The 27973-nt window shown below is 46.0% G+C and overlaps 1 protein-coding gene across 5 annotated transcripts in view; it reads left to right on the top strand.

Annotated features, from left to right (window-relative positions):
• Positions 1 to 27973, top strand: part of il1rapl1a (interleukin 1 receptor accessory protein-like 1a) — a 155868-nt gene that overhangs the window by 78557 nt on the left and 49338 nt on the right. For all 5 annotated transcript variants that reach the window (XM_037488355.2, XM_037488353.2, XM_037488357.2 and 2 more), the window contains exons 4-5: positions 1661 to 1847; positions 3029 to 3182. In XM_037488355.2, coding sequence (XP_037344252.1) covers positions 1661 to 1847; positions 3029 to 3182 — 341 coding nt within the window. The remainder of the gene's footprint in view (positions 1 to 1660; positions 1848 to 3028; positions 3183 to 27973) is intronic.

Here is a 27973-nt window from a genome sequence, read left to right as displayed (position 1 = left end):
GACAAATATATTGTCCAAGTGTGCTCTGTAAGCCTACAGCACCGTGTTCTCCCACTCTATTCCCTCCAGTAGGGAGGCATCGAGTCAATAATGTTAGATATCCGCACCAAGAGGGCATTGCTCTGTTGCAATATCTTGCATCTTACTTTTACTTCTTACAGCATTTTTTAGATGCCCCTTTATTCATCTCCTAGATTGTGGAAGTACAGTATATATATATATATATATATATATATATACATATATTCTCCTTCTGTTCTTCACATCACTATCTCTACCTGTCTTCCTCGAATGCACATAGCCACATTTGTCTTTAAAGTGTGTGTGTGTGTATATGTGTGCCTGCATATATGATTTATGTTCCCAGGGGGTCAGAGGTGTTTATAAGAGAGGGGTGACTCCCTTATTGCTTCCATAACCTGAGTAGATCATATGAAACACTGTCATTTACAGTGAATGGGAGCATCTGGAGAGCCGTAAACGTAATGTAATGAAAGCTTGTGTGGCTGGTGTGCACGCAGCTTCACGATCGACCGCATGACGGACGAGTCCGATCACAGCCAGGCTGGAGGACAGAAAAGCAGACAGAGATGCCTCATTAAAGCATGCAGAATTTTAGTCTGGGACGGTTTTTTTACTGGCGTGGACCACTGCTGATATTACATCCATTTCAGATTACAGTGTGCGCTCAATTTTGTGGCAGCAGTTTGGAGATGACCCTTTTCATGTTGCGAGGCCCTGCACAGAGTCGAGGGAATGCCTCAGCCATTATTTCTCCTCTTTCCTCGTTTATAAATACTCTGATAATTGCTTCCATTGTCTCCCCAAACGACTAATGCAACAGCATTCTTCATTTCCTCATAGCATGTTATCCTGAGTCCTGAATAAACTCCAGTACATCCAAAACTCTGCTGCTTGCCTGCTGACTCAATCCCACTCCAAGCTGACATGAAGAGCTCTACCGAGATCTAGATTCAATTACTTTTAACTTACAAAGCCCTGTTCCACCACCTGCCTCACCCACCCACCTATGCCACTAATGTGACGTCAGCCTCGTATTGTCTCTGTGCAGCACCAGGCACTGGACCTTTGGTGTCAGGGCCTTTTCCATCACTGTCGACTATTTCTATGGAAATATCGTCGCAAATGTATCAATGGAAGCACGCTATGTTCAAGGAGTCCCTCAAAACTCATTGTGTCAGCAGTGATTAAAATGATACAGCTATTACGATGTATGATGATGATTATGACAATAATGAAGATAACCAGCTAGAGAGAGAGAGAAAGAGAGAGAGAGACATGCAGCAGGACTTTGGGATGACCAAGCAGCTCCCCCCCCCACCTCTTCATGTCACGAGGCCCTTTCTGTCTTTGCCTGTTCCCTGATTAGCATTCCCACGTCCCAGCCGACTCCCCCCATATATCCAATATTGGTCGTGATTGTGAGTCATTGACTCGGTAAAGCTGCTGAACACGTTGTTATTGCACAAACGGGAGGAGGAGGAGGGCGGGAGGCATGGAGAAGGATCATAATAACTTAACAGGTGTACATGTTTGAGTGTGTGTAGCATAAACGTGTCCATGTATGTTGCCAATGTAACATTTTGACCTATGTATGAGACAAGCAACGGTGAATCATGTTGTTGTTCTCGGCCCACAGGAACTCCACTTACTGCATGAAGGTGTCCATGTCTCTGACCGTGGCGGAGAACGACACAAACCTCTGCTTCAACTCCAACATGAGACGAACCGAGAAGGCTGAGCTCAGCAAGAGCAAAGACATCCTCTGCCCTGACATCGACGACTACGTTGAACTGGGCAAAGAGCCGGACATCACCTGGTTCAAGGTGGGCTTTGCACTCTGACGGGTGTTTGGTTATACTGATCTCTACTGCCGTGTGGTTTGTGTATCGTTACATTACTTGCCTCAAGGTTAATTCATATTTTTTTATGTGCGCGTGTCTTGAATACTGTTATTTGTTGTGCGCTAGGGAGGATTAATCCGGAAATCATCTTCTTTGTGATCACACAACCGAGAAATATTCTTGATGGTTCATTGCTTTGTTTTCATCTCATTTCTGTTTATGTGTAAAAGCCTTCCTGGAAACGTGATTCCAGATCACTTATGCAAATTTTGTATGGGTGCTAATGATCGCGATGAAATACTCCAGAGAGTCGTCTAAGGAGAGCGAGGCCATTTTAAGCAGAGGGCGGGCACAGAGGCGGCTTCCGTGATGAACACCAAAGCTTGTATGTGGAGGAAATTGTGCGATGTCACTGTCTTCCCCGCGGAATGACTGCATGCCCTCCAAATGCTCTTCGTCCGTGATCTTTATTCAGCGTGCTTTTCCCAGGTCAGGCGAGGCCTGCGGACAACAGAGTGCAACCCGGTGAAGGGCTACAAGGACTAATCACAGGCAGATCCGCAGTAGATATTAGCAGGCAGGGCTCGACCTCTAGGTTCCCCCAGAATTCAATTACAGCCTGGGTAATGACTGGGAGTGCTGGAACCTGGAGTTATTTGGACCACTGCAGAGCCACGGTGATTGAATTCGAAGGTGGCCCGGGAGCAGTAGTGGAATAGAATCCGCCGAGCTGTTGTTGTCGCTGCTGGAGCACCGGGAGGCTGCAGAGAAGACCGTGTCACGGAGACACTCATTGTGCCTGCACACACATATAACCACCACGCTCACAGAAAATATTTAGTTCAGTGCATTAAATCCTGATCGGATGAAGAGTATAATGAGGATGGTCTTTGTCGAGTTTCTATGCATCACCATCACCTCATACCCCTGGTGCTCAGTGACGTTCTGAAGCCTATGTGTCCAGCTCAGACCTCTTGAAATGGAACTGATTCATTATGAAGCAGAGGGACGGCCAGAATGTCTAATTCCCGGCCAAGTGTGGCACACACTACCTCCACATCCTTCTCCTGCCAGTCATTCTGAATTCCACTTCTCCAGCGACTCACCAAAAGCATGATGGATAGCAGTTTGAATTTACCTGCCTGTCCTTTTCTAATGCCCAGGAGTGCCGTCCGAAGCAGTGGCGGGCCAGCATCATCCAGAAGAGAGACATCCTGTCTATCCAGGAGGTAAAGGAAGATGACATTGGGAATTACACCTGTGAGGTCCAGTTTGGTGGCTTCGTGGTGAGGAGGACGACTGAACTCACAGTCACTGGTGAGTCCTCATGAAAAGCACAAGATGTAACGATCACTCTCTCTTTTTGTATGTGTGGTGGCACTATTTTGCAAGCTCAAGTGTTAATGTTGGAGCAATCCATTGAGTAGCAGTCACAGGTGCTTGAAGAAAAGGAACGGATGGTAACACATACACACACACACACACACACACACACACAAGACTGCAGCAAAGTCCTGCTGCTGTGCTAATTGCTGGGGGAGTTTGAATGCTACGGCTTGGCCCCTTTTCCTTATTCCAACTCAGCACTTCCCAGCCAACCAAGCGGTGTTGAAATATTTAATGCTATAGGCTAAACTCCTTCACACCGGGCGCTAAAGAGCCAGGACCAAGGTCAGGAGATTTACTGCACTCTTTCTCTACTCTCTCTCTCTCTCTCTCTCTCTCTCTCTCTCTCTCTCTCTCTCTCTCTCTCTCTCTCTCTCTCTCTCTCTCTCTCTCTCTCTCTTTCTCTCTCTATCTCTCTATCTTTGCCTTGCACAGCTGCGAGGTGAGCGCGTAACAACGAAAAGCATTCATTCCTTTCCCCTCAATGGGAGCGAACTCCAGGGTGAGACGTGGGCATTGGGAGATCCGACCACTGCCAGGTCAACCGCTCTGAGTAGGGTTGATGAAAAGGTCAAATCACATTTGTTTTGTCTTATTCCTTTTCCTTTCTTACTCTAAAACCCATCGTATACTAGTACGTATGTTTGTTTGATGCTACTAATTATTTTTATTATTTTTAACTTAGCATAGTATTGATCCAGATATACATTTTGTATATCTGGATCAATACTATGCCGAGTTAATTTTGAATACTATATACAGTGTGAGATTTTCAGTCTCACTCACCTCAGTGTCCAATTCACACTATGAAAAAAACGTTGCTTCCTTATTCTTTTCTTTTTATAAATGTGCAGATATACAATTCTTGCACATTCACTGTGTAAAAATTTAATGTATTTAATGTGGGTGAATGTCTGCTCCAACCTCTATATGTGTGGCCTATGATTCCCATGGTTGCTTTATCTTCTTGTACTTGTTAGCCTGTCATTATGACCTCAATGTTCTATAATGACAGGGACCATAAAAATGTTATTGAGTTATAAATCTACACAGTTCACATTAATGATACAGACAGGGAGAAGGAGAGGGGTGAAAGACAAATAGCGAGACAAAAAGAATGAAAGTAGCACCGGTAAAGGGGGAGACGCTTTACTCCGATACATGAGACCTGCATGTTGCTTGTAGGCGATGCGCGGTGAATATCCAATAAACCTCACTAAACAATCAAAGCCAGAACAATAGAGGATATGACACTGGTAACCACAAGCTTTTCGGTTAAATCAGCACCGTGAAGGGTGAGTCAGAAATAGAATGAGGAAAAAAGTCATTTTGCTCTTGATTTTCTTTTCCTTTTCTATGAACCTATTTCCTATTGTTCTGTTTTCTCACTGATCTTATTAATCCAACCGTAGATTATTGCTTCACGCAATGCTTGCATGCTCATATACTGTATATACCCACATTGAAACACCCACACACTGTCTGAGGTACCTTGACGCATGTTTGCCTTAATGAAACGTCAATAAGACGTCAAAGTTGAAGAAGTAATTTGATTTGACATCCAGGCAGCGTTGCTCTACAGCTTTAATGCAGCAGGATGATGTGGGGTTCCCACAATTGTTTCTCTTGTCGCAGCTCATTAAATCGTTAACACTTTCCAAAAGTCGACAGTGTTCCCTTGTGAATTGAGTCACACACTGAGTGAGTGTGGCTGACCCTAGATCAAATATTTATTAGCCAGCATGCTACCACCAGAACAGCCTGTGACTATGCAGAGAATACGCTTTTTAAAGAAAAGTAATGCGTTTGCCTTACAGCCACGCCTCTCTTCAAAGCTGTAGTGTCCTGATGGAATTAGATTTCCTCAATTTGAGCATGGGGCTCATTTCCTTTAAGTGGGCGTGAGATTATTCTCATCTTATCACATCCTGATGAGACCGGCATGGCCTGGGGGCCAAGCATAAAAGAACCAGCTTTGCCTGAGCTCCGAGAGCTAATGTTAGTTTGATGGTCAGTAAGGAGGAAGGAGTCAAGTTAAGCTTAACTGATACACAAGGGCCTTTGCATTGACTGGACCTAGCTGCAAATTGTGTTTGTGTGTGCGTGTGTGTGTCTGTCGGCTGTTCTGAATCTGCTGCACTGTTTGACCGCCTCCATTAGAAGTTGGAGAGGAGCTGCTATCTGGACTGGGGTCAGTCTTGTAATGGAGGTTAACTATGGGAATAAATATGTGGCTCACCCACATCAGGCTGATCCGGGAGCCCCATAAAGAGTCCTGATGCTCCCCAGGTTAATTGAAATGTAAAAAGAAACAGCGACCTCTTGCCTCGTGTTATGTTCCCTCCCATCTATGTCAGGGTGAGGACAAATGTCCTTACCTAATTCTAAACATGTGGACTCGGCACTCGTATAGACTGTGCAGCGTATGTCTGCTACATCGACAATAAAGCACCATTATCAACAGATGGAAAGACTTTGTTTTCTCTTTCCCCTCCACAGACCATCACCTCAACCCCCCCCCCCCCCCCCATCTGTAAAGAGAGTGCATTTTTGTGTACTCTTATAATTGATTCATAGCCGCAGCGGGTTCGCTATTTCCCCGGATCCTCTGTGGAGTACAGCGCGCGCTCAGATTAGTCTACCCTTGTGTTTACCCCGTTCTATTATCCGAGACACGAGAAGCAACGCCTCGACTGAAACCACCGGGCTATGATTAATTGATACCTGTACAGACCCGTATGAGCCTCACTCCCATGTGCTGCGTGCCTGTGTGTTGTCTTCTCCACGCTTACGTATGCAACCCCACCAGCGTCTATCGCAATACCCGTCTGTTTATTAGTGGCACACCTGAAACATTTCTGTTCCATTCTCATGGTTCTCCCGGGCCTCATTCCAGCTCTGTGATGGTAATGCTACAATAGCATAACACCAGATAAAAAGCCACCGTTCAGCGGCTGTATGCAGCTCCCTTTGCGTTCCGTAGGAAGAAAAATATTATACAGAACGGATAAAGAGAACAAGGGAGGGAAAGTGACTGATAACGGCAAAGAGAGGGGAATAGATAGAAAGAATGAAAAAGATAGAGCCTGCTGCTCCTGCCACGCTGTATCTGTATGCTTTTCTGGTGTTTCCCAGCAGAAACAGTGTGTCCGGGACTATAAACAGACTATTATCCCAGTGTTTATCTTAGCACGCATTACCGTTCGCCTCCGTTGGACTTACTGTAATGGAGTCGTTTGGTTTGATCGATGCCTCGGGCGCTGGGCCTCTATCTCCGGCCCCGTTTTACCTGTAAGGCTTCCCCCTCACTGTCGGAACGTCTGTCTGCATGAAAACCGCAAAGCGCGCTGATTGAGGTTACGACCGATGTAAAATGTACCATTTGGCACCGCGCGGAGGGCGGGAGGAAATGGAGGCGGAGGTGAGGAATCATCTAACTCATGCCGAGCCCTCGTAGAAGATCCCCCGGGTGCAAGGGTGCCGCTGCTCGAGATAGACGCTTAATGGACAGCTGTTGAAACACGTGGAAACGATATGCGTGACCGCTGTGGGTGTTTTGTTCGGCGTGGGCCCCCCTGCTCACTGTACCTGAGCGGATCTCCGGCACACAGCCGATTGAAGGATCTTCCATCAAGGTTCCCTGTAACCCGATTGCCCTCGCAATCTCACATTCAAGATAGGACAACATGTGTGTGTGTGTGTGGTGTGTGTGTAATAAGGAGCTGAGGTGATACAGGACACAGGCCTCATCGCAGTAAAAGGCTCCTTGCCGTTCCAGTGCTGAAGGGTCACCTTCAGATACATGGACAATTCACAACCATATAAAATGTTACCGCGTTATCGTGTGCACGCGTGAGTGTCTCTCCGCGTTCATTTCTTTATTTTGGCTTGACCTGTACCCTGCCCCCGCCGGCTGTAATCTGAGCTCAGTGGATGTCGTCGCCAAGCTGGGGCCAAGCTGCGGGCCAGCAGAGACACAAGCGGAGAGGACCTGGACATCCCCGCCGCCTGCTTCTGTTCTCCTCCCCACACCCGTCAGGCTGAAGGGCGACGGATTAGTGCCGATTTTATCGCGGTGGAGCGGGGAGAAGAGGAACGAGTGGGCCGAGATAAGAGTCGCCGGGTGACAAAATGAGATGAATTCGCTCTCGACCACGTGTTCCATTCTTGGGTGAATGCAGGGGGGGGGGGGGTCACGCTAAACACTCAGAGTCCGCCTGATGTCCTCGGGGAGACGGTGATAACAATCACACCTGAGATGAGTGTTACTCCAGCAGTTGACTTTTCTTGATTCCACCTACAATCACGTATGCACCTGTGTATTCACACACACACGCGTGTACATGATTCATACCCATGGAGGGCCCTGCAAACACTGTGAAAGCACAACATTCAGTGTGTTATACTACTGCAACAGGAGTCCACAGGCCTTTTTACTGGTGTTACTGAGCAGCTAACTTTTGAAATGACCAGTGTAAGGGGGGAACGGCTCATTAGTTTAAGGTCTAACTATCGCTATCAATGACTAATCTCTCTCTCTCTCTCTCTCTCTTTCTCTCTCTCTGTCTCTGTCTCTTCATCTCATCTCCCCTAATCTCCCCCCCCTCTTCTCTTGAGTATTCTCCAACTCACTTCATCACTATTCACCAGCTGTCCTATATTTTAAGAAGGCCAGGGTGCACATTGTTTTAATTCAATTAAAATTGACATCAATCTGAGTGTGAGGAATTAAATTAACATCCCCCGCAGTTAATCTTGCCTGACCCGCTCCGGCCACGTACGTACGCATACAGGGCTGGTACCAGAGCAGGAGTGGGGAAATTAAAATGATAGTTCTGTCTTCTTAACTCAATCATTAAAATCTTCATTCTTTTTTTGCTTATCCATCAGATCCATGGATTCTCAGTCATGTCCTAATAGAAACCTACTACTGTACAACATAGAGTTGGGATAATATGTTTGGCTGATAAGTGCTTGTCACTACTTGTCATAGCTTTGTAGATGACACACGACTCTACTTTTCAATATTTGACGATAACAAGGTCACTTCAGACTGCCTAGAGGACATCAATCTCATTCTGTGGTTCATTTCTACCACTAAGCCAAAACCTTAAAAGCTGTTTTTTTCATGCAGAACTGTATTTCCATTTGCACATCAGCTTAGTATTAAAATAGTAAAAAAGTAATAGCATAAGGCTTTGTCTTTGCTATGAAGGTCCTCTTTCATTCAAACATTTAATGGCTTCACATCGTCTCAGTAATTCTTAAACATTTCCATCAAAATCGAATTTTAACCAAAAGCTAAATAACAATAATGGTGGTTTGAGGAAGAAAACACACCATATTTACATGTGGAAATCCAGAATCCAAACTTCCTAGTATCTTCCACGAGCATCAAAGCCTTCTGCTTTTTTTAAATGATGGAACTGAGGAATCTGTCAGAAATATTAGTCTGCTCCTTTCCTGTGACAAACCTTGTCATGAGTTCTGCCTTTACAAGCCTGCTGAAACACCGCAGGTGTTAGCCCGCCGCCGGCTGACGCAGCACGGCATCGCCCCAAGTGAAAGACAAAAACAAAGCTTTGTTGTCATGTACTCTCCTTCTGACGTAAATCACCCCATGTTAGTGCAGCCTTTTGCTTTTCATTCCTCTCCAATTTCTCTCTCCCTCTCTTCCGCACTCTTGCCTTATGGCATGTATGAATCTTGAAGTCTAGCATGTGAATAACTGTACACCTGTGTACAACACCTCTTACACAGTCTTACACAGCAACAGCTCTAGTTGCACTAATGGCAGTAATGCAGTTACATGAGTATTTTGGTCATGTTGTCATTGATAACGTTTGTCCTTTTTCTTATTTTCCTCTGCTAGCCGTTGATTGGAAATTGGCCCCTCCTCTTCTCCCCTTTTCTCTCCTCCCACAGGCAGTGACTACCTAACTTTGGGTCGGCAATTTTGCTGTGTAATAATAAGGAGAGTGCCATCTGCGGTATGGTTCTCATGATATGATAGAAAAGGTGTGAAGGTCAATTAAGGGCCTCTAAATAACGCTCTTATTATGCAGTGTCCTGAAGAAAAGAGCACTTCGTCCAATTAAAAGATAAGAAGGTGACCATTAACAACCACAGGGGACAGGGACAACGAATAGGGAGATTGTTACGCATTTCATTTTAGACATTGGAGCCTGTATTTGGCAAGTATTTGATTTAGGAATACAAATGTTTAAAGGTTTTGAATAAATAATATGTACACCAAAATATGGAGGAGCCTGGATTCTGTTTTTTAAAAGGATTTTTTTCTTGCCAACATAGTACAAACCAAAATGAACCAAGTTGTTATACGTGAGCTCCAAATGTGTTCTTTGTCTCTTATTTTCCCTTTTTCTGTGTCTCTTTATATGACCTCAACTCCCCTGAAGTCACGGAGCTTCATAAGGTTGATATAACCCTTGCCCTCTCTGTGTCACCCAATACTCGAAATCCTTCCTATAGGGCATATTCAAAGCCTCTCAGCCATGGGGTGGAGACACAGATAGATCTCTGAGGAAGAAGAGCCCTCCCACTAACGTTAGCGTTGTGCACAGCTTCCCAGTAAATGCACGTTTGTGTGCACACACTTCTTTGTGTCATCCTTCCCACTCTCTTGAGGTATTGTCTTTGTCCTTCTTCCTGTTGCTGTAGGTATTTTCAGCCCGACAGCGTTTCCTTTGTAGGGAGCTGGTTGTGTCGAAATGAGGGCTTTTTTAATGTCCTTCCAGGGAGTCCGTTACTAAACGCCTTAACTGTCATTACCAGTTTTTTTGTTGCCATCCCTTTCCCTGTTACACAATGGAAAGGAGGTTGCGTTGCTGTTTCTCTTGCTCACTCTTAATCTCCTCGTCATTGTCACCACTACACCATTGTACCACTACAGCCTGTTTTCTGTGTGTAAGTTTGTGTTATTGCACATTTTAGTACACCTGCTGCACCTGCATTCTGTACACGTCCATTCAGGCATACCTGACCCCTTTTGATAACTCAAAATAAATGGCACTATTCCAACTTTTCATACCTAAAAACATATTTTTTAGTTGGTCTGGTATGGACGTTGCAGACGTTAATTTCTCAGGGCAACCCCTCAAATTCAAGCTCAGATTGATTGAACTTGGAATGGACCCTACAAAGAAAAGCAAAACTTGTCCTCCTATCATTTGCTTTATATTTGCTATTGTGCCATGGGTCATGTGTATTGCCACGAGACAATAGTGGAAACTGCCATGTTGTTGAAGTTATTTTGTGTAAAGGTGTATCTAAGTGTGATCTAGATCTAGATTTGCAGTATCCTGGCTAATAATGTAGATGCGACCTATAATTTGATTGATGATCATTTGCGTATGTTGAGGCTTCACTTGACAATTTTTGTAATGTTATCCCCATAAGAAACATAAATAACAAAGGGTCCAGATGGAGGAACACAGAAGTCACACTCTACCGGGTTCCAGCTGATAGCAGTTGTGTTTGCTTTATCAGGGACTAGGTGACGGGTAGCTGATGTTGTGGCTGAGAGTTGACGATGCAGCATCTACCTTATTAGATAAAATGCTCCACAACAGGAAATGTTTCATGGGACTCATCTGCTATGTCCTTGACCACCTCTGTTCCTTTGTGTGTCTAGCTCAAGATCAGGTGCCTACTGTAACGTAATCACAGCTGTGTAGAACAAAAAGAAAAAAGTAAACTGTGCTTTGCTGTTGGAGGTTGAGTCAGCGTGCAATACTGACATTTTGCTGCAGAATGTTGCGAGTTTCACGAGTGTCACACAGGTTTTTCCCTATTGTATATGCTCACCTCGTTCTCTTTAGCTGTGACCTCCCTCATTCTCCTCTTTCTGTCTTTCTTTCAAACTTCTTTTGTGGTTGCTCAAAAGTAGAGAGAGGTAATTACAGTAAGCAAGGGCTCTGTCCCCTCATTTTTTTAGTCTCTCTCACAAACCCCTCCCACTCTGAACACTTCAGCTGTCGTCGTTATTTTTAAATCCCCTTTAATTATGTTTTAGAGAGCATAGAAAGACTACCAGCCATTTTAGTTTCACTAAAAGATTACAGAAAATACTGTTTATGAATTTCATCGTCCTTCTATGCAGACGTGGCCTTCACTTCTAGTGTGGTGCAGTGTGAGGGATGGGTCCACTCCTGCGGTTGTTGTTTAGCGGTGCACTGGAGCAGGCTTTATGCTAATTAACTGCATCACATCTGACGGATTCCCAGCGACCCCCTCCACCTCTCAGAAGAGCTCTTGGAGCCTTTCCGGGGAAAAGGCTTACCCTTTTAATTAGACAAGAAAAGGAAATCTATTAGTGAATGCAAAGAATGCTTTGTGTTGAAGGAGGGATTGCAGAGTTCCGTTAGGGTTGAGCTAACTACTGCCGTCTCCCCTGCTATTACTGTATTCACTGGTACTGCTCTCTCTCCCACACACACACATTTACTTATCAGAAGAAAAAATTGAAAAATGCTAATTGGATACAAGTCACATTTGGACATACAGACGCATTTCAGTTTGGAAGTTCTGGTTGCTCAAATTGTATTTCAAAGTGTGCAGGTGCTGAGAAGAATCCATGCTGCTACTACCTGAGCGCTATTGTGGACAACATGGAGAAGACTAACAGTGTGTGGATAACAGCCAAAAAGAATCGCCTGCTGGGACTTTCGCTTTCTCTCAGTTTCCACTTTATGCTGCTTCCTGCTCGCAATGTACACCGGCCTTTGTCTAAGAAACATGGAGGAGTTCTACAGCACTGCGCACATGTCTTGAGGATGTTCTTGTTGGAAGTTCAGCATTCCCAGCACAGCATAGCAATCAATATTACTTTTTGTAAATTCCGAATTCAGGACCATAATTTTGTCAAAACATAGACAGACAATTTAGGGAAATTATTGAAAGAACTCATTATTAGTTTGGATAACAATAACAAAATCTCTCTTTAAAAAAATAAACAGCTTTACTTTTCCACATTTTTGCTTCCTGCAACTGTCCTGTCATGCAAACAAGTACATTGGGTACACACTCAAGTATTGTTCAGTGTTTTTCATGCCGCTCTGTGACTTTGATATACACAAGGTCTTCTTCATATCATCACATTAGACTCATGCTCCTGTGCTACGGCACAGTCGTACAGTCTCTCACCCAACAACTTCCTGCCTCAGTGTTTATTACTTTCATGTTAAAGAAAATCTGTTTAGTTCTTAATGCAGAGGCCAAACTTTTCCCTGAGAAAGAATGATTAATTCATGTTGATTGTAGAGAGGAACACTTGTATAACAATCAATAATGGTTCACACGAGGATGTCCTCATTTCTGAAAGGTGTACACGTTTCACTCGATGTGCGCCGATTTGTTTCTCTTTTTTGCATCGCAACAGAAGCAGATGTAGTCGGGGCCTCACATAGTGTCTCCCTAAATGGTGTGCTGTGCGATTCCGCAGTCTTTGTATCGTGGCATCTGGGCTGTCTCGCCGGGATGACATGTTACATAATTAGCACCAAATTAACACTCAATTAGGCAACCTGTGTTGAGAGGGTGGGGGAAGGCTGCCTTCTGAGGCTTTAGAAATCGCATCAGAGCCTCAAAAACCACCTGGCCTACTGAGGACGTGCTGTATGACGGTGGCATATAAAATAAACTCATGCCCTCTGCCCATGTATAGAATAGGCAAGGCAGAAAGTTGTAGCTTAACTACAATATTTAAGAATCCCTGATGGAAGGAAGAGTTGGTGTTTAATTGTTCCAATTGTTGTGCTTCTTGTTTTTCAGCAAAGGTCTTCTAAATTGAGCCACTACAAAGCTATTTTTTTATTTTTTACCTGCGCTTCTCTTTAGAGGAAAGTGATGATGTCAGGGGGGGACGCGGTCGAGGGCAAGGAGGGAGGACTCAAACGCAGAGTTGATGAAAAATAAAAGGGCTTTAATAGTCGAAGAACTCAAAATCAAAATCGCTCCAACCAAAAAGGGGAGGAAGGAAGAGAAAACAAAACCGACAAAAAAACAAGGACCTGGACTTGGAAACACAAGAGACTTACTTTGGCACATGGACGATCGACATGTAATGACGCCACCCCAGACAAGGGACTCACAGGGCTTAAATACTCAAGGGAGGTGCAGGTGATTGGACACAGGTGGAAACGATCAGGCACGACAGACAATCACAAGGGAAGAAAGGACAAGGCAGGAAGTGAAGTTACCCAGGAACACCAGAGACATGAAAACTACAAAATAAGACAGAGCAGACCCAAACCGTGACAGAACCCCCCCCTCAAGGACCGAATTCCAGACGGTCCTAAAGGGGGGCAGAACCATGAAAATCAGACAAGGGGCGGGAGGGTGGGGACCCGACAGCTATGGTCCGGCGGCCTGCCGGGGAGGCGGCCGGGCGTGGGGTGCTCTGGGGGTCTGCCGGGTCGGCGACCGGGCCTCAGGGTCTCGGGGGGTCTGCCGGGTCGGCGACCGGGCCTCAGGGTCTCGGGGGGTCTGCCGGGTCGGCGGCCGGGCCTCAGGGTCTCGGGGGGCGCCGAGCTGTGCGGCTCCGGCGTCGTCGTGGCGTGGGGCGCCGAGCTGTGCGGCTCCGGCGTCGTCGTGGCGTGGGGCGGCGAGCTGTGCGGCTCCGGCGTCGTCGTGGCGTGGGGCGGCGAGCTGTGCGGCTCCGGCGTGGGGACGGGGCTGGAGGGGTCATGGTCGGGGGCCGTGGTGACGGGGCTGGAGGGGTCATGGTCGGGGGCCGTGGGGCCGGAACGGGCGGAGACTGGAGTCTGGGGGCCGGAACGGGCGGAGACTGGAGTCTGGGGGCCGGAACGGGCGGAAACTGGAGTCTGGGGGCCGGAACGGGCGGAGACTGGAGTCTGGGGGCCGGAACGGGCGGAGACTGGAGTCTGGGGGCCAGAACGGGCGGAGACTGGAGTCTGGGGGCCGGAACGGGCGGAGACTGGAGTCTGGGGGCCGGAACGGGCGGAGACTGGAGTCTGGGGGCCGGAACGGGCGGAGACTGGAGTCTGGGGGCCGGAACGGGCAGAGACTGGAGTCTGGGGGCCGGAACGGGCAGAGACTGGAGTCTGGGGGCCGGAACGGGCAGAGACTGGAGTCTGGGGGCCGGAACGGGCGTGGGTCTTGGAGCTGGGGGCGTGGGTCTTGGAGCTGGGGGCGTGGGTCTTGGAGCTGGGGGCGTGGGTCTTGGAGCTGGGGGCGTGGGTCTTGGAGCTGGGGGCGTGGGTCTTGGAGCTGGGGGCGTGGGTCTTGGAGCTGGGGGCGTGGGTCTTGGGGCCGGTTCGGGCGGAGACAGGCGTGGTTGGCGCCGTCGCTGCCGCCGAATGCGGAGGTCCAGGGCGTGGGGGTCGTACCTGGCCTGGAGGCGGGCGGCCAGCTCCAGCACCTGTTTCCAGCGTGCGCTGAGGACTGGGGGCTGGACGCTGGCCTCCATCGGCGAGGCCCAACCTGGGTCTGGAGAGCGGCGAGGGCGGTGACCGGGGCGCTGCCTGGAGCCTGCTTTCGAGCCAGGGTTGGCGTTGCGCCGGGCAGCCAGCTGCGTGCCGTGTGGGTCCCCAAATGCCAGGCGAGTTCCCAAAAACGGATTTCTTGGGTCAAACCCTGCTGAGTCCTTGGGTGGTGGCGTCATTCTGTCAGGGGGGGGACGCGGTCGAGGGCAAGGAGGGAGGACTCAAACGCAGAGTTGATGAAAAATAAAAGGGCTTTAATAGTCGAAGAACTCAAAATCAAAATCGCTCCAACCAAAAAGGGGAGGAAGGAAGAGAAAACAAAACCGACAAAAAAACAAGGACCTGGACTTGGAAACACAAGAGACTTACTTTGGCACATGGACGATCGACATGTAATGACGCCACCCCAGACAAGGGACTCACAGGGCTTAAATACTCAAGGGAGGTGCAGGTGATTGGACACAGGTGGAAACGATCAGGCACGACAGACAATCACAAGGGAAGACAGGACAAGGCAGGAAGTGAAGTTACCCAGGAACACCAGAGACATGAAAACTACAAAATAAGACAGAGCAGACCCAAACCGTGACAGATGAAGTTCAACATTAACTTTCTCAACTTTCATGGAGCCATCTGTGAGATTATTCTGCATTGTTAGGCCAAACTTGAAGAAATAAGACTTCTCACGTTGTTTTTTTCTTTGAAATCTACCTTACTTAGGAGAATAAAATGTTTAATATCCTTTTAAGTATGTGTCTCTTCTCCTCTTAGAATCCCTTAAGCAAAACTTTAATCTCGCCGGGATGGCAAGTTACATAATTAGCACCAATCTTTTGGAATCTTTTATCATCAACTGCAAACCCTTCTACTCCCCTCGTGAGTTTTCTTCATTAGCGTGTGGAGCGGACCAACCCAGACTCCTTGGTTATTGTCCTTGGGTACTTTAACAAAGGAAATCTCAGCCACAAACTTCCTAAGTTCAAACAGTATATTAAATGCCCGACCAGAGAGGAGAACACGCTGGATCACTGCTACACTACAGTAAGCAGGGCTTATCACGCCATCCCTCGTTCTGCGCTGGGACACTCCGACCACGTAATGGTCCACCAGATTTCTGCATACAGGCAGAAACTAAAGCTCTGCAAACCTGTGTTGAGGGAATCCAAGAAGTGGACCGGCGAGGCGCTAGAGGATCGTGTTTGGACTGCACAGACTGGGATGTTTTCAGGACTGCTACTGACAATCTGGATGAGTTCACAGAGGCCGTGACTTCTTACATCGGCTTCTGTGAGGACAGCTGTGCACCATCATACACCAGGGTGAGTTATAACAACGACAAACCCTGGTTCACAGCGGAACTCAGAAAACTACGTCTGCAGAAGGACCAGACATTTAGGAGTGGGGACAAAGACTTGTACGCAGAGTCGAAATACAGGTTTAGCAAGGCGGTGAAGAAGCTAAACGACTGTACTATGAGAAACTTCAACAGTTCTCAGCAAGTGACTCTTCTGGAGAGAGACATTAACCGGCTATTTAGAAGACAGAATCCTCTTAAAACTCAGTCTCGCCCCACACCCTGAAGCATTGTGCTGACCAGCTGTCTCCTTTGTTCACTGCCATCTTCAACACCTCCTTGGTGACATGCCACGATCCAGCCTGCTTCAAAGCCTCCACCATCATCCCTGTTCCCAAGAAGCCCAGGATCACAGAACTGAATGACTACAGGCCCGTCGCGCCTGACCTCTGTAGTCATGAACGGCTGTCTTTTGAACAGCTAGTCCTGTCCCACCTGAAGACCCTCACCGACCCCCTCCTGGACCCCCTGCACTTTGCCTACAGAGCCAACAGGTCTGTAGACGATGCTGTCAACATGGCCCTCCACTTCGTCCTCCAGCATCTGGACTCCCCAGGAACCTACGCCAGGATCCTGTTTGTGGATTTCAGCTCTGCCTCCAACACCATCATCCCGTCTCTGCTGCAGGACAAACTCTCCCAGCTGCACGTGCCGACTCCACCTGCAAATGGATTGCTGACTTCCTGTCCGACAGCAGCACGTGAAGCTGGGCAAACATGTCTCTGCCTCTTGGACCATCAACACTAGTTCCCCCCAAGGCTGCGTTCTTTCTCCTCTGCTCTTCTCCCTGTACCCTGTACACCAACAGCTGCACCTCTAGTCACCAGTCCAGAGCACGTCTACAGGTGGGAGTATGACCATCTGGTGACGTGGTGCAGCTAGAACAACTTGGAGCTCAAAGCCCTGAAGACAGTGCAGATGGTTGTGGACTTCAGGAAGTACGCAGCCCCACCTTCCCCCGTCACCACTGTGGATTCCTTCCGTTTCCTGGGCTGCATCATCACCCAGGGCCTCAAGTGGAGCTGAACATCGGCTCCATCACCAAAAATGCTCAGCAGAGGATGTTCTTCCTGAGCTGAAGAAATAAGACTGCCAAAGACGTTTATGGTGTACTTCTACACGGCCATCATCGAGTCCATCCTCTGCTCCTCTATCACCATGTGGTATGCTGCAGCCACAGCCAAGGACAAGGGCAGGTTGCAGCGTGTCATCCTCCCGCCACACTAACAGTTTCTTCCCTTCGGCAGTCAGGCTCATTAACAGAGCCGTGGTCCCCCACTCCACACTCCACATGTTCATACACTCACTTTCACTTGTCACTTTCTGTTGGCTGGTGCACTTTTGCACTTTTTTTTTTTTTTCATTTTTAATTTTATATTTATTTCTTAACTTAACTAACCCATAGCTTTAGATTACTAACCCATAGCATATATTTCATTATATTTTATTATATTTTTATCTTATTCGCGCACTACGTTTGTTGTCCATTGTCTGTCTGCTGTCATGCACCAACCGCCAAGTCAAATTCCATGTATGTCTGGCATATTATGGCAATAAACAATTCCTGATTTGTGATAAAGAGACAGAATTAATATCCTATCAACATGTTAATAACTTATATTCACAAATGATTCCTGTCCAGCCTGGTCTGGGTTAAGCATGAAGGGAAAACATCCAAAGCTAAGAGCAATAGTGGTTTTACTTTGAAAAGCCACACACAAATACAAAAAAACGTATTATGATGTTTTGTTCCACGTCGTGAACTTAAACCGCCCTCACTGCTCTCTGGCTCCCTCCTCACTTCTTAAACTTCCTCTGTCTTGGCCCCTCCCTCTCTGTTTTGCAGACACACACACACACACCTACACACTCTAGCGCACACTCACATTCACACCTCTGTTGGGGTGGGGCTCTTTATTTCATTAACAGCCGCTTGCACGCCAACATTCATTATGCCAGCCTTCTGTTCTCGTGCACCCAAGCATGCCAACTAACGTGCGGAACAAATTTCTCTCCCCCCTCTCTTCACCCTTCCTCCCTTTCTCTCCTCCCCCACCTGCTAATAAGTATGTTTAGGACGTGATTCACCTGCATCAAAGGCTCCCTATGAAGGGCCCCAAATTGTATCGCTGGACCATGATTAGTCATTGCTGTCAAACCCCAGTGTGTTTCTCCTCCGCCGTGATGCTTTGAAGCTAACAGGTGGTTGCTTCAATAATGCAAACATTGCATGGAGCATTAGTTGTCCGTTACACACATTTCTCATGAACATCCATGCACAATAGGATGTTAAGATGGATATTGCTATGTAAGTGAGTGTGCCCCAGTGGTGAGCTCATGGCCGTTACTCTCCACTGCTCTCACATGTCACATACGTCTTTTAGATATTCTCTTAATATCTATTTTAGCACCCTAGCAAACAGACAAAAGCATAATACATAACAGCAGATGTACCAGTCCTCCTCTGTGAAGTGATGCTTACAGATTCTGACCATAGAATATTGTGAACATCTTAAATGCAAGAAAAAAAACGAATGCTGCTTTTATTTCATCTGAATTGAAGTGAAGTGAATTGCCACGTCCACAGAGACTGCCACGTCCAAACAGCTGCCCACTATGCTCTTTTCATACGGCAATGCCACGGACCCTGTTTCCATGGAAATTGATAGGGTGGCACCTTGGGTTCAGCTGTGTTGTGACAAGTTATTGCAAGGGGAATAAAAAGGGGCTTTGTCTTGAAACAAAGCGGTGGCTTTGGAGGGCTTTTTGGCCTTTTGGGACTTTATTCATGAGACCCGCTGCCATGGAATAAAACAACCGAACATTACTGCCATGAGACCTCAAGTGCTTTTTTTTCAGTCCCAGCATAATATCTTAATACCATTCTTGGTCCATTTGGGTTTTTTTTCACAATAGGCCAGAAATAGTCAAGTGGACTGCATGAAATGTTAAATGATGAATGGCGGCATTTTGAGCGGTTTCAGGATTACACACATAGGGCTAATAATGATGTTATTATCATAGTAAAGGTCACAGGTCATATATTACTTGGCCACGTGTATAGCTTTTTGGTTTCAGGTCCACTCGGCAGCCCTGGCCGTGGAGTAGCGTGATAGCATGTGTGTTTGCTGGTGTGTGTGTTTTCCTGAAGGGTTGTAATTGCTGGTTGATTTGTGGTCATAGAGGCTCAGACATGCTGCAGGGAGAAAAAGAGAAAGAGAGCCCGCCCTGCACCCGTTTAACCTCGACCACCTCAAAGCCCTCAATCAGCTCCTTCACTTTTATTATCTTAGGATGCAATATAAAATACTAGTAAGAACTTGGCGGTTGGTCTAGTCTAGTATTATTATCTGCATGCACCTGCAAATATACGGCGAGGCTGGGCTTTTGTGTAAACCTGTTCCATACTGTAGACAGATGCTTAATGAGCAGAAAAGAAACTAGTAATTAACTAAACATTTAAGGTAAGGTAGAATATCATTACTTAAGATCCTGGAATATTATGGCGATTATCCACTTTTTTCTGTGACGTATACCTGCAGAAACGCAGGCTTTTTAGCATGTGTGTGCTCACTCACTCAAGTTTTCATATGAAGTACCACTATTGTAGCCAAATGCTTGACTCAGACATGGTGTTATTATAAATACATAACTGCATCAACTATTTAGCCACAGCACTGGTTTGTAATAAGTTTAGAAAATTTTTTTTTATAATGAATGCAAATCAAAGTGCAAAAACCTTGTATGAAAACATGAACTTGCAGCTTAATAATTTCAAATGTCCACCAAGCAGAGTTATATAGCAGCATTCAATAGGTGGAGCATAGAGCATGGAGCGAAGAAGATTACCACTAATCCAGAAACAATCTTATTCAGCCTCAATCCATGGAAAAAGAAAACACATCAACCGTTGTGCATGTGACAGGTGTTCCTATGCTGTTATAACCTCGGGCCACCACGATAGAGATGGTCCTCAGCTCCCACATAACCACTGGGGATCATAAAGACCAGTATGATGATATTTTGAACCAACGATCCCCTATGGCTGGCCATGTGTCTTTTCCACCTCAAACACTGTATCTTTGGGAGGAATTGTTGTTTTGTTGAGAGACACCACACATTGAAGACATATGAAGGATAAACATTATTTGCTGTTTTGTTTATAATTCAAACAGAATTTATAGCCAGATTGGAACAGAATAATACAAATGCATCACTAGACTGCATTTGCTTTACCTGGCCGTTTTGTGTCACTTTTAACGGACAAAAAAACAACATTTTAGTTATTACAACACAACACTAAGAGAGCATGACGTAGCCCACCTCATGTAGCCGGTCCCACAACTGGGTTGTCATAACGAGTGAATAGGAGTCGGGGCCATAGAGGAAGTGCAGGAGGAAGTGATGGAATTGGTCCAGATGGTCACCAGTGCAGGCAGTACAGCAGGAGCTCTGTTAACACCTTTTAGCACTGCTGCATACAGGAACACAGCAAAGGCCATGACGATGCTAACATTAAAACCCACCAGTCCTCACTGTAGAGTCTACATGCCTCTGGCAGATTTTTGGGGAAATCTCAACTGTTTCCCTCATAGATGCCAAAACGCACAAAATATTTTGACAGATGTGCACTTGCAGTAAAAAACGACGTGGTGCTTCTGTCCAAAGAACTGTTGGCGTCTTTGCTTCTGTGTCTAGAAGTAGAGGAATGCCGTGATGGAGGCCTTCCCCCGTTCACTCCAGGATCAGCACAGTCTAACGGCTTCTCATCAATTCCTCCTGTCAAGGGAAGTCTGTGTCATGACTCCTGTAACTACTTCTGACACAAGTGATGAAGCCCTTGTTAAAGTTGCTAGATTCCGCAGTAGTTTGAAACCTATTAGGTATAAATCTGTGTAGCAGGGAGATGGGCCGAGACAGTGAGTGAGGCCAAACAGAGGAGTGGATGAGTGAAAAGGCAGGGAAAGTGACACATCGGAGGGAGTGGAGAGGGAGGGGGGGAGAAGCTAATGATCACCATCTGTCTTAGAGGGTTGGGAGTGAAGAGCATCGTTAGGCTTTTGGAATAAGGCAAAGCAAATAAACACAGGATTCGCAAATCTCACCCTGGCACCGTGTTATGTGACTGCCTTTGTTTGAGTCTGCTGATGGTTTGTCCAACAGTGTTTGTGTGATTTTATTTAAGTAAATAGGCTATAGTATGTGTGTACAGTATTAATGTTAATGAAAATCTGTGCTTTTAGTTTTAAGTGTGCATTATGATCTCAGATAACTCTGCTTAGTTTCTATTGGAATTTTGCAAGGACCCGACATCTATAGTGGCGCTTACATCAAGGAGAGGGAGTGTAAGTGTGGCCACTCATGCCAGAACCAAGTATTTGTTTGTGTTTTTGACTGGAGAAGAATGCCATCTCTAATGCTTTGTCTAGTTACTTTTAAAAAACTGTATGTACATTTTGAAAGAGTTGCACTCGAAAAATACAGATTTATTATGGCAGGAAAGGTGTGGTGCTCTGCGACGTGGGCAGGGCTGGACTGGGACAAAAAATGGGCCCTGGCATTTTTGCTCAGACCGGCCCACCACAATCGGTCGGACACAACCACCAACCAGTACACTATCCTTGCAGTCCCTGTAGATATGCATATCTACTGTTCCGTTCCCAAAAACCAATACAAACCCATACAACCCATACAAAAACCCATAGTAAAAAAAATACTATGGAAGTGAATGAGGTCCATCAACTGTCTGATTACCGACATTCTTCAAAATATCTTTCTTTTTTTTAGCAGAATAAAGAAATTCATACAGGTTTGAAACAACTTGGGGGTGAGTAAATGATGACACAATTTTCATTTTTGGCTGAACTATCCCTTTAAAGAGCACAAACCCCTCTTTAATATGACACCAAACAACATTTACCTCTAATTGTTGAGATACTTCCCATAAAAATATTCACTTGCCGTAATATTGCATATTGATGATATTTGAAATTCAGAAGAAACAATATTTAGTTAGTTGAATATACAGCTTTCAAAATGCAAAGCGGGTTTTTAACCCCCAAATAACATACGTTAGCTACCTCTTCTAACGTGTAACTCGTTGTGGGTGAGTAATAATTAAAATAATCAAATGGCATCATTTAAGTTTCTTTCTAGAGAGTTTTAAATGTTTACATTAGAATATCCCAAGTTGCAATTGAATAAGTGAACTCTCAACTCTGCTAGCTACAAAAACAGTAGCTATAACAACAGCTTATGCTGTGTTATTTGACTTTAGCTAACTGAGTGGCCATTGCAGTAACTTTTAAGTGACAATTTGACAAATGACAACCTGACACTCAGGCTTTATAATAGCAACAACCGACAACGATTATGTTTGTTGCCTTATTATAATATGCATTTATTTATGTAACTGTTAAATCGTCATCATCTTGGTTGTGGCCCAGCCCAGCCACACACACTATCCTCATGCACCCGCCCTGATTAACACTCCCTCCCTGTTCATGTAGCTACCTGCTTGCTTACCGTTTCAATGACACTCTCTTGCTCACTCTGTCCCTCCTTGACTTCACTGTCAGACTGACACCTGCTGCACCTTCTCCTCCGCTGCCTGCGAGCCGCATGCACCGCCTACGCTATGGCTAGTCACCTAGGGTTGCCAACCGTCCCGTATTACCCGGGACATCCCGAATTATGGGCAATTTTGATTTGTCCCGGCCAGGAAAGCTCCAGTCCCGATTTCCAATCACAGCCTCCTAAGTCAATAACGCGCGAAAAACTCCCTGTTGTTGTGAAATTGTGTGCTGCTCATTGTGCAAGCCCCCCCGTCGACGACCGCCAGCACCCCCCCCCCCCCCCCCCTCGACCGCTAGCCCCCCTGCGAAAGTGTCCCTGAGTAGTTTTGGAAACTGAAGCTACAGCATGTCGGTTATTTTTGAACATGTGGAGGCATCAACCTCAAGAATTATTTTTTTTTGGCCCCGCAAATTCTCCGCACCCCCCTTGCTCTTACGTTTTTGTTTCTCCATCGTAATCCACGGATTTCTTTCTGGCTTTGAGCCACTGAATGCATCTGACTGACATACGGAGAGGGAGGGGTGGAGCCTGCTAAGAGATGATTGGGCCAGCCCAGTGTCAGTATGCAAAATGAACCAATGGGCCGCTGTCCCTGCTTTATGGGCCGATCGAAAGCAAAAAAAAATAATTGTATAGGCCTATCGACCGGCCCCCAAGCCCTGGACGTGGGGAAAAAAACAACACACAAATATAAAGTACCCCAGCCACCAAATGGTTCTTCTTTGAATCTAAATCTATTTGCATACGTCCAGAAAAAGCTGAATCTTTATGACCATAAAATAGAGATGCAGTACACACAGTGTCAGATGCCGTAAGCATATTAAGCATATTATTCGTATCCATCTGAGAGATGATAAGCATGGCCCAATGGCTCTTTGCATTTCATTTAGCGACTGATTTTGAACTCAGGGTTGACTTTGACGTAGCAACATTTGCGGTGAGCAATATAATTCAGCTTTTTATGATTCAAAATGTAAAGTGTTATTGGGGTTGATTGGTCTACCGCACACTATGTCTGGTATCAAGACATGCAGGATCAAAATACAGCTGGTTAACACACAGACACACACACGTCCCCCATGATCTCTTATGTTGTTAAATAAACAAAAGACACAAACTAATCTTCTATACATGTCAAGTGAAGTTACACTAAATACAACTTCCTTTAGCATGTGTGCATTTATCACAGTTATTAAACACACTTGAGAATTGACAGTGAATGCTTTCTGACTGCCGGCGTTGCCATGGAGACGGTTCAAAAGGAGCAGATGGCAGTGAGGTGAACCTGCATGTTGCCTTTCTGTTTCGCTGTAACTTCATGTAAATCTCGGCCTTATATGTGTCACCTCAGGTTTAGCCTACTGGCCCACGTGTTAACACTGCTGGTAAAAGAAAGAAAAAAAAAAGGAAAGAAGAATGTACCAACGCGGGGACGCTACGCTGTGTTTGCTGGTTGTAATTTGTCAGGACTGTGTTAATCCTGGCCCTCAGGTGGTAATCCACCTGATTTGGCTCCCCCTGCATTTGACGGGGTTAGCCTCGTCCTCCTGCTTTGACCGAGTAACAGAATGGACACCAGGCCCGCCGGGGCTTTCCTCTCAATTGCCCACAGAGATCTGAACTGATTAGAGAGCTAATCCCATTCGCCTGCCAGCTGTAGGGTGAGCTGCACGATGCCTTATTAGTCAGTATCTGCCTAGTCTGAAAATGTTTTTCACATCTCTGCGCAGTGGCGCTTGTCTCCCCTGACGACCAGCTCCTCACAGGTTAATTTATTGTACATATTCCTCCCTCGTTTAGCTTCTTTTCCTCCACTCTGCTACTGGCTTCTGTGATCTGAGGCTGAAAGGAAGATGCATCCACTCTACGGTTGTGCGTCTTGCACTTCGGGTTAGTCCGTGTGCATTTTGCAGGGATCAGGAGCTACGCAGTGTGCTTTTGGGACCACGCGCAAACGTCTGCATGTGCTACACCAGGTAGTCGTGTGCTGATGTAGCCCACCGGCAGACGTTTAGTAACCACCTGCATTATTGAATGTGTACACGATGTCTGTGAGCTGAGCCCTAATGGAAGAACAGTGTAGCGTACACAATGCCCATCCGAGAGCATGAAAGTTCACAATGATATCACACAGACCCACACTAGTACATGACACCCAGGGAGAGGCGGGGGCGTAAGCTGGGGGCAGGTGTGCGAGAATAGAAGGTAGAGCGCGATAAGAGAAATGGTTTTACAAAAGTAAGAGAGTGTGAGGGGGGGGGGGGGTACATTGACAAAGGACTGAAAAGAGATGGATTAAGAGGAAATATCACTCTATGTTACAGTGACAGATGCTATGAACGGAACGGAGTTTAGAAAGAGATTGTTGGACTCAGAGAAGGCACAAAGCAGAATGTGCTGGGCTCGACCACCCGGATTGTTCACAGGTCAATGCCTCATCAGCAATATTTGAGGCTGGACTTGGACTGTAGACACTGAGTCAATCCCTTCTTACACGTTCCTCCTCTCCTGTCCCACCCGTCTCTGGCGTCTCCCATCACACCTCATTGCCCGCCTCCCCTCGTCACCTTTGTTTCTTTCCACTTCACAGCCGCCCATGGTCCCAGAAGCTGTGATGCCGGTGAAACAAACACAGATGAAAGTAAACTCCTTGTGGCACGCCCTCCCATTTATTCACACCCAGTTGAACTTTGAATTACATCACAGGTGCACGCATGCTATGTGCTCATATGTCCTCACAGATGCTTAACCCTGTGAAGATCAGAGACATGCATCGCAGGCTGTCTCTCACATCTTCTTCCTGTCTTTCTTTCGCCCTCTCCTCAGCAATTGTAGTTGTCATTCATTCACATACACATGCATGAGTGCACACTTGCACACAGGGCTTTAAAGCATGCACACATGCATCCCACCGTTTCCATGATGTATAGTACATTCCAGCATTTCTTCCCAATTCCCCAAATCCGTCTCAGCATTATTCAGCTCAGTATTCAAGGTTGGATTCAACAAAACTTACAATGTCAATTTAAAATACAATAGAATTGTGACAAAAATAGCATTAGATTGATGAAATCGTATAAACTGCTCCATCAAGCTATTTCTTTATTTATTCATTGCTATCATCTGCCTCTGGCAGTTTGTTTAGGTTGCGTTGATCTTCACCGTCCAGACAATACGATTTCATGCGTCACTGTGATTGCCACAGCTGCTTCAGAGCGAGGAGGCCAGTAACGTGAGATCGTAGAGTCTAATTATTATTCACCACACCTTCCCAAAAAGACTGATGTTCGCCCAGCATTTTTGCAGTGGAACACGAGCCCAAATACCAGATGTGGTTGGAGAGGCCAGAACCGTCCTTGTGCACGAGACCTACAGTTTATAGATGAAATGCTAAATAAAGAACAAAGTGATTGGGCAAGGCATCTGTGTGCGTGCGTGGCAGAGCTGGATATGTGGGTACGTGTACAGTAAAAGAGACAGAGAGACTGAATTTGTTACACAGGGTTTGCCATCACTCTACCCGCTTTATCATTGTAATTCCTTTCATTTGATTTCATTATATCTGGAGACAAAGTGATCATTGTCATTTTCCTCCTCTATTATGATGCACAGGGGAGACCGTAAAGGCCAAATTTTTCTTCTCTCCCCTCAGCATCTCTGCTCTTTTCATACCTTTCTGTAAACAATAGAGCCATAAACATGCTCCTCATTAATTTCTAACACAATTCATGTTCCCCAACTGTTTAATGAACCTCTTACTGTGAGCACAATGCAAGTCACTCTATCAACCTGCGTAAAATGTAATCCTCGCTGAGAGTCCGTAAAAAAACAAAAACAAATTAACCTTAATGGGGTTGCTTTTTAAGTGGAGGATGATACTGCGTTGCACTGGGTGCAGGCAAATACTTCCTGAGGGTTGGTTTTGCGCAGCCTCTTGAAGTCTGACACCAGGTGATTCTTCACCTTATTGATGTTGAGTTATAGATAAAAGGCCCGTTAAAGTTCGTAAGGGAGGGAGAATCTGCAGACAGCTCTCCCGTAGGAGGAGACCGCAGTAAGATTACTGGACGGAGCAACTGTGAGGTTCCACACACACACACAAGCATGCGGCATTCACGTGTACACACACTCTCGTGATGCTGAGAGGGCAGAATCACGGTAAACCAGCAATCAATAACACATTTTCTCATTCGGCTCCCTTCGTGTCTCAGTCCCGATCACACGGTCTCTGCATACCTTCTCTGAGAATGTTCTCTTCTTTTTTTCTTGCGTTCGGTCGCTATTTTGCACTTCTGAGGTAAGGATTTGTTAACTGTGGTTCCCATTGGTGAGTGATCATGCTCTGCAAAATGAGCACGGAACTAACATGAAGCCACTCGCTTTCTGAATTCCCCTTTCTTCTTTCACAATGATATTCATTTTTAAGGCCTCCTGCTTTGAACAGCTCGATCGCTTCGTCGAATCTGCTCTTAAAGAATCGCTTAGTCAGAAAAGCTCGACGGGGCCCTTGTCCAGAAAGGGGCCAATTGTTCTGGCTTTTTCGTGATGGTGGCTATTTGAAGGGTCTAGTGAGTATGATGCAGGCACCGGTTGAGTCATATTCGTGGGGAAAGAACGCACACTTCAGTTGCTTTTGATGTAGAGGTATTTCAGCTCTGCCAGAGGCACGGCTCTTAGGGAGCACAACTCTGGGGAGCGTGATGTGGTTCACGATGAATATAGCTGCTTTTATTAGCTTGGTCTGGATGACACCATCCAGCTCTGTGCTCAGCTTCTCTCATGTGGGAAACGACCGGGCCTGGAATTGAATTCCGTACACTCTGAGGTGACTTTATAAGGGAATCATACGGGGTGGTTATTGCACCATCAGGAATGTAATGAAACTGGCTCAAAGGTGACAACAGTACAGAAGAAGGTCATTGTTAATATATGGTGATCTCCTGCTGTAGAATATAAGAGTCTGCCAGCCGTAAAAGAGAACCGAAGCTTCTCTAGTCAAGCTTAGCGGTCTTAGGAGACTCATGAGGGTTTCGTGTTTGCTCAAGTTTTCATTTTTACCTTTCTTCTCGAGATCGACTGCTTTTGCTGATAAAAAATACTTAAAACCTCCGAGAGCCAATTTCCTGAGACCAAAGGACAATGCAGGGCTCTGTTCTTAACCTCACAGTGTTTGTGTGAGAATGTTCTTTTGTCCACATATCCTCCAGTTTATGGGCCAGCGTTCAAATGCTCATCCATACCATTAATTTAAATATTTTTATTTTATTTAATGTATTTCTATTTTGCAAACCCTGCACTCATTTCTTCTTGCTGCTATTCAAGCCAAT

The sequence above is a fragment of the Pungitius pungitius genome, chromosome 10 (genome assembly GCF_949316345.1).
Source record: "Pungitius pungitius chromosome 10, fPunPun2.1, whole genome shotgun sequence".
NCBI classification, from domain to species: Eukaryota; Metazoa; Chordata; class Actinopteri; order Perciformes; family Gasterosteidae; genus Pungitius; species Pungitius pungitius.
The sequence above is the reverse complement of the archived record's forward strand: the minus strand, read 5'-3'. Positions and strand labels throughout refer to the sequence as shown.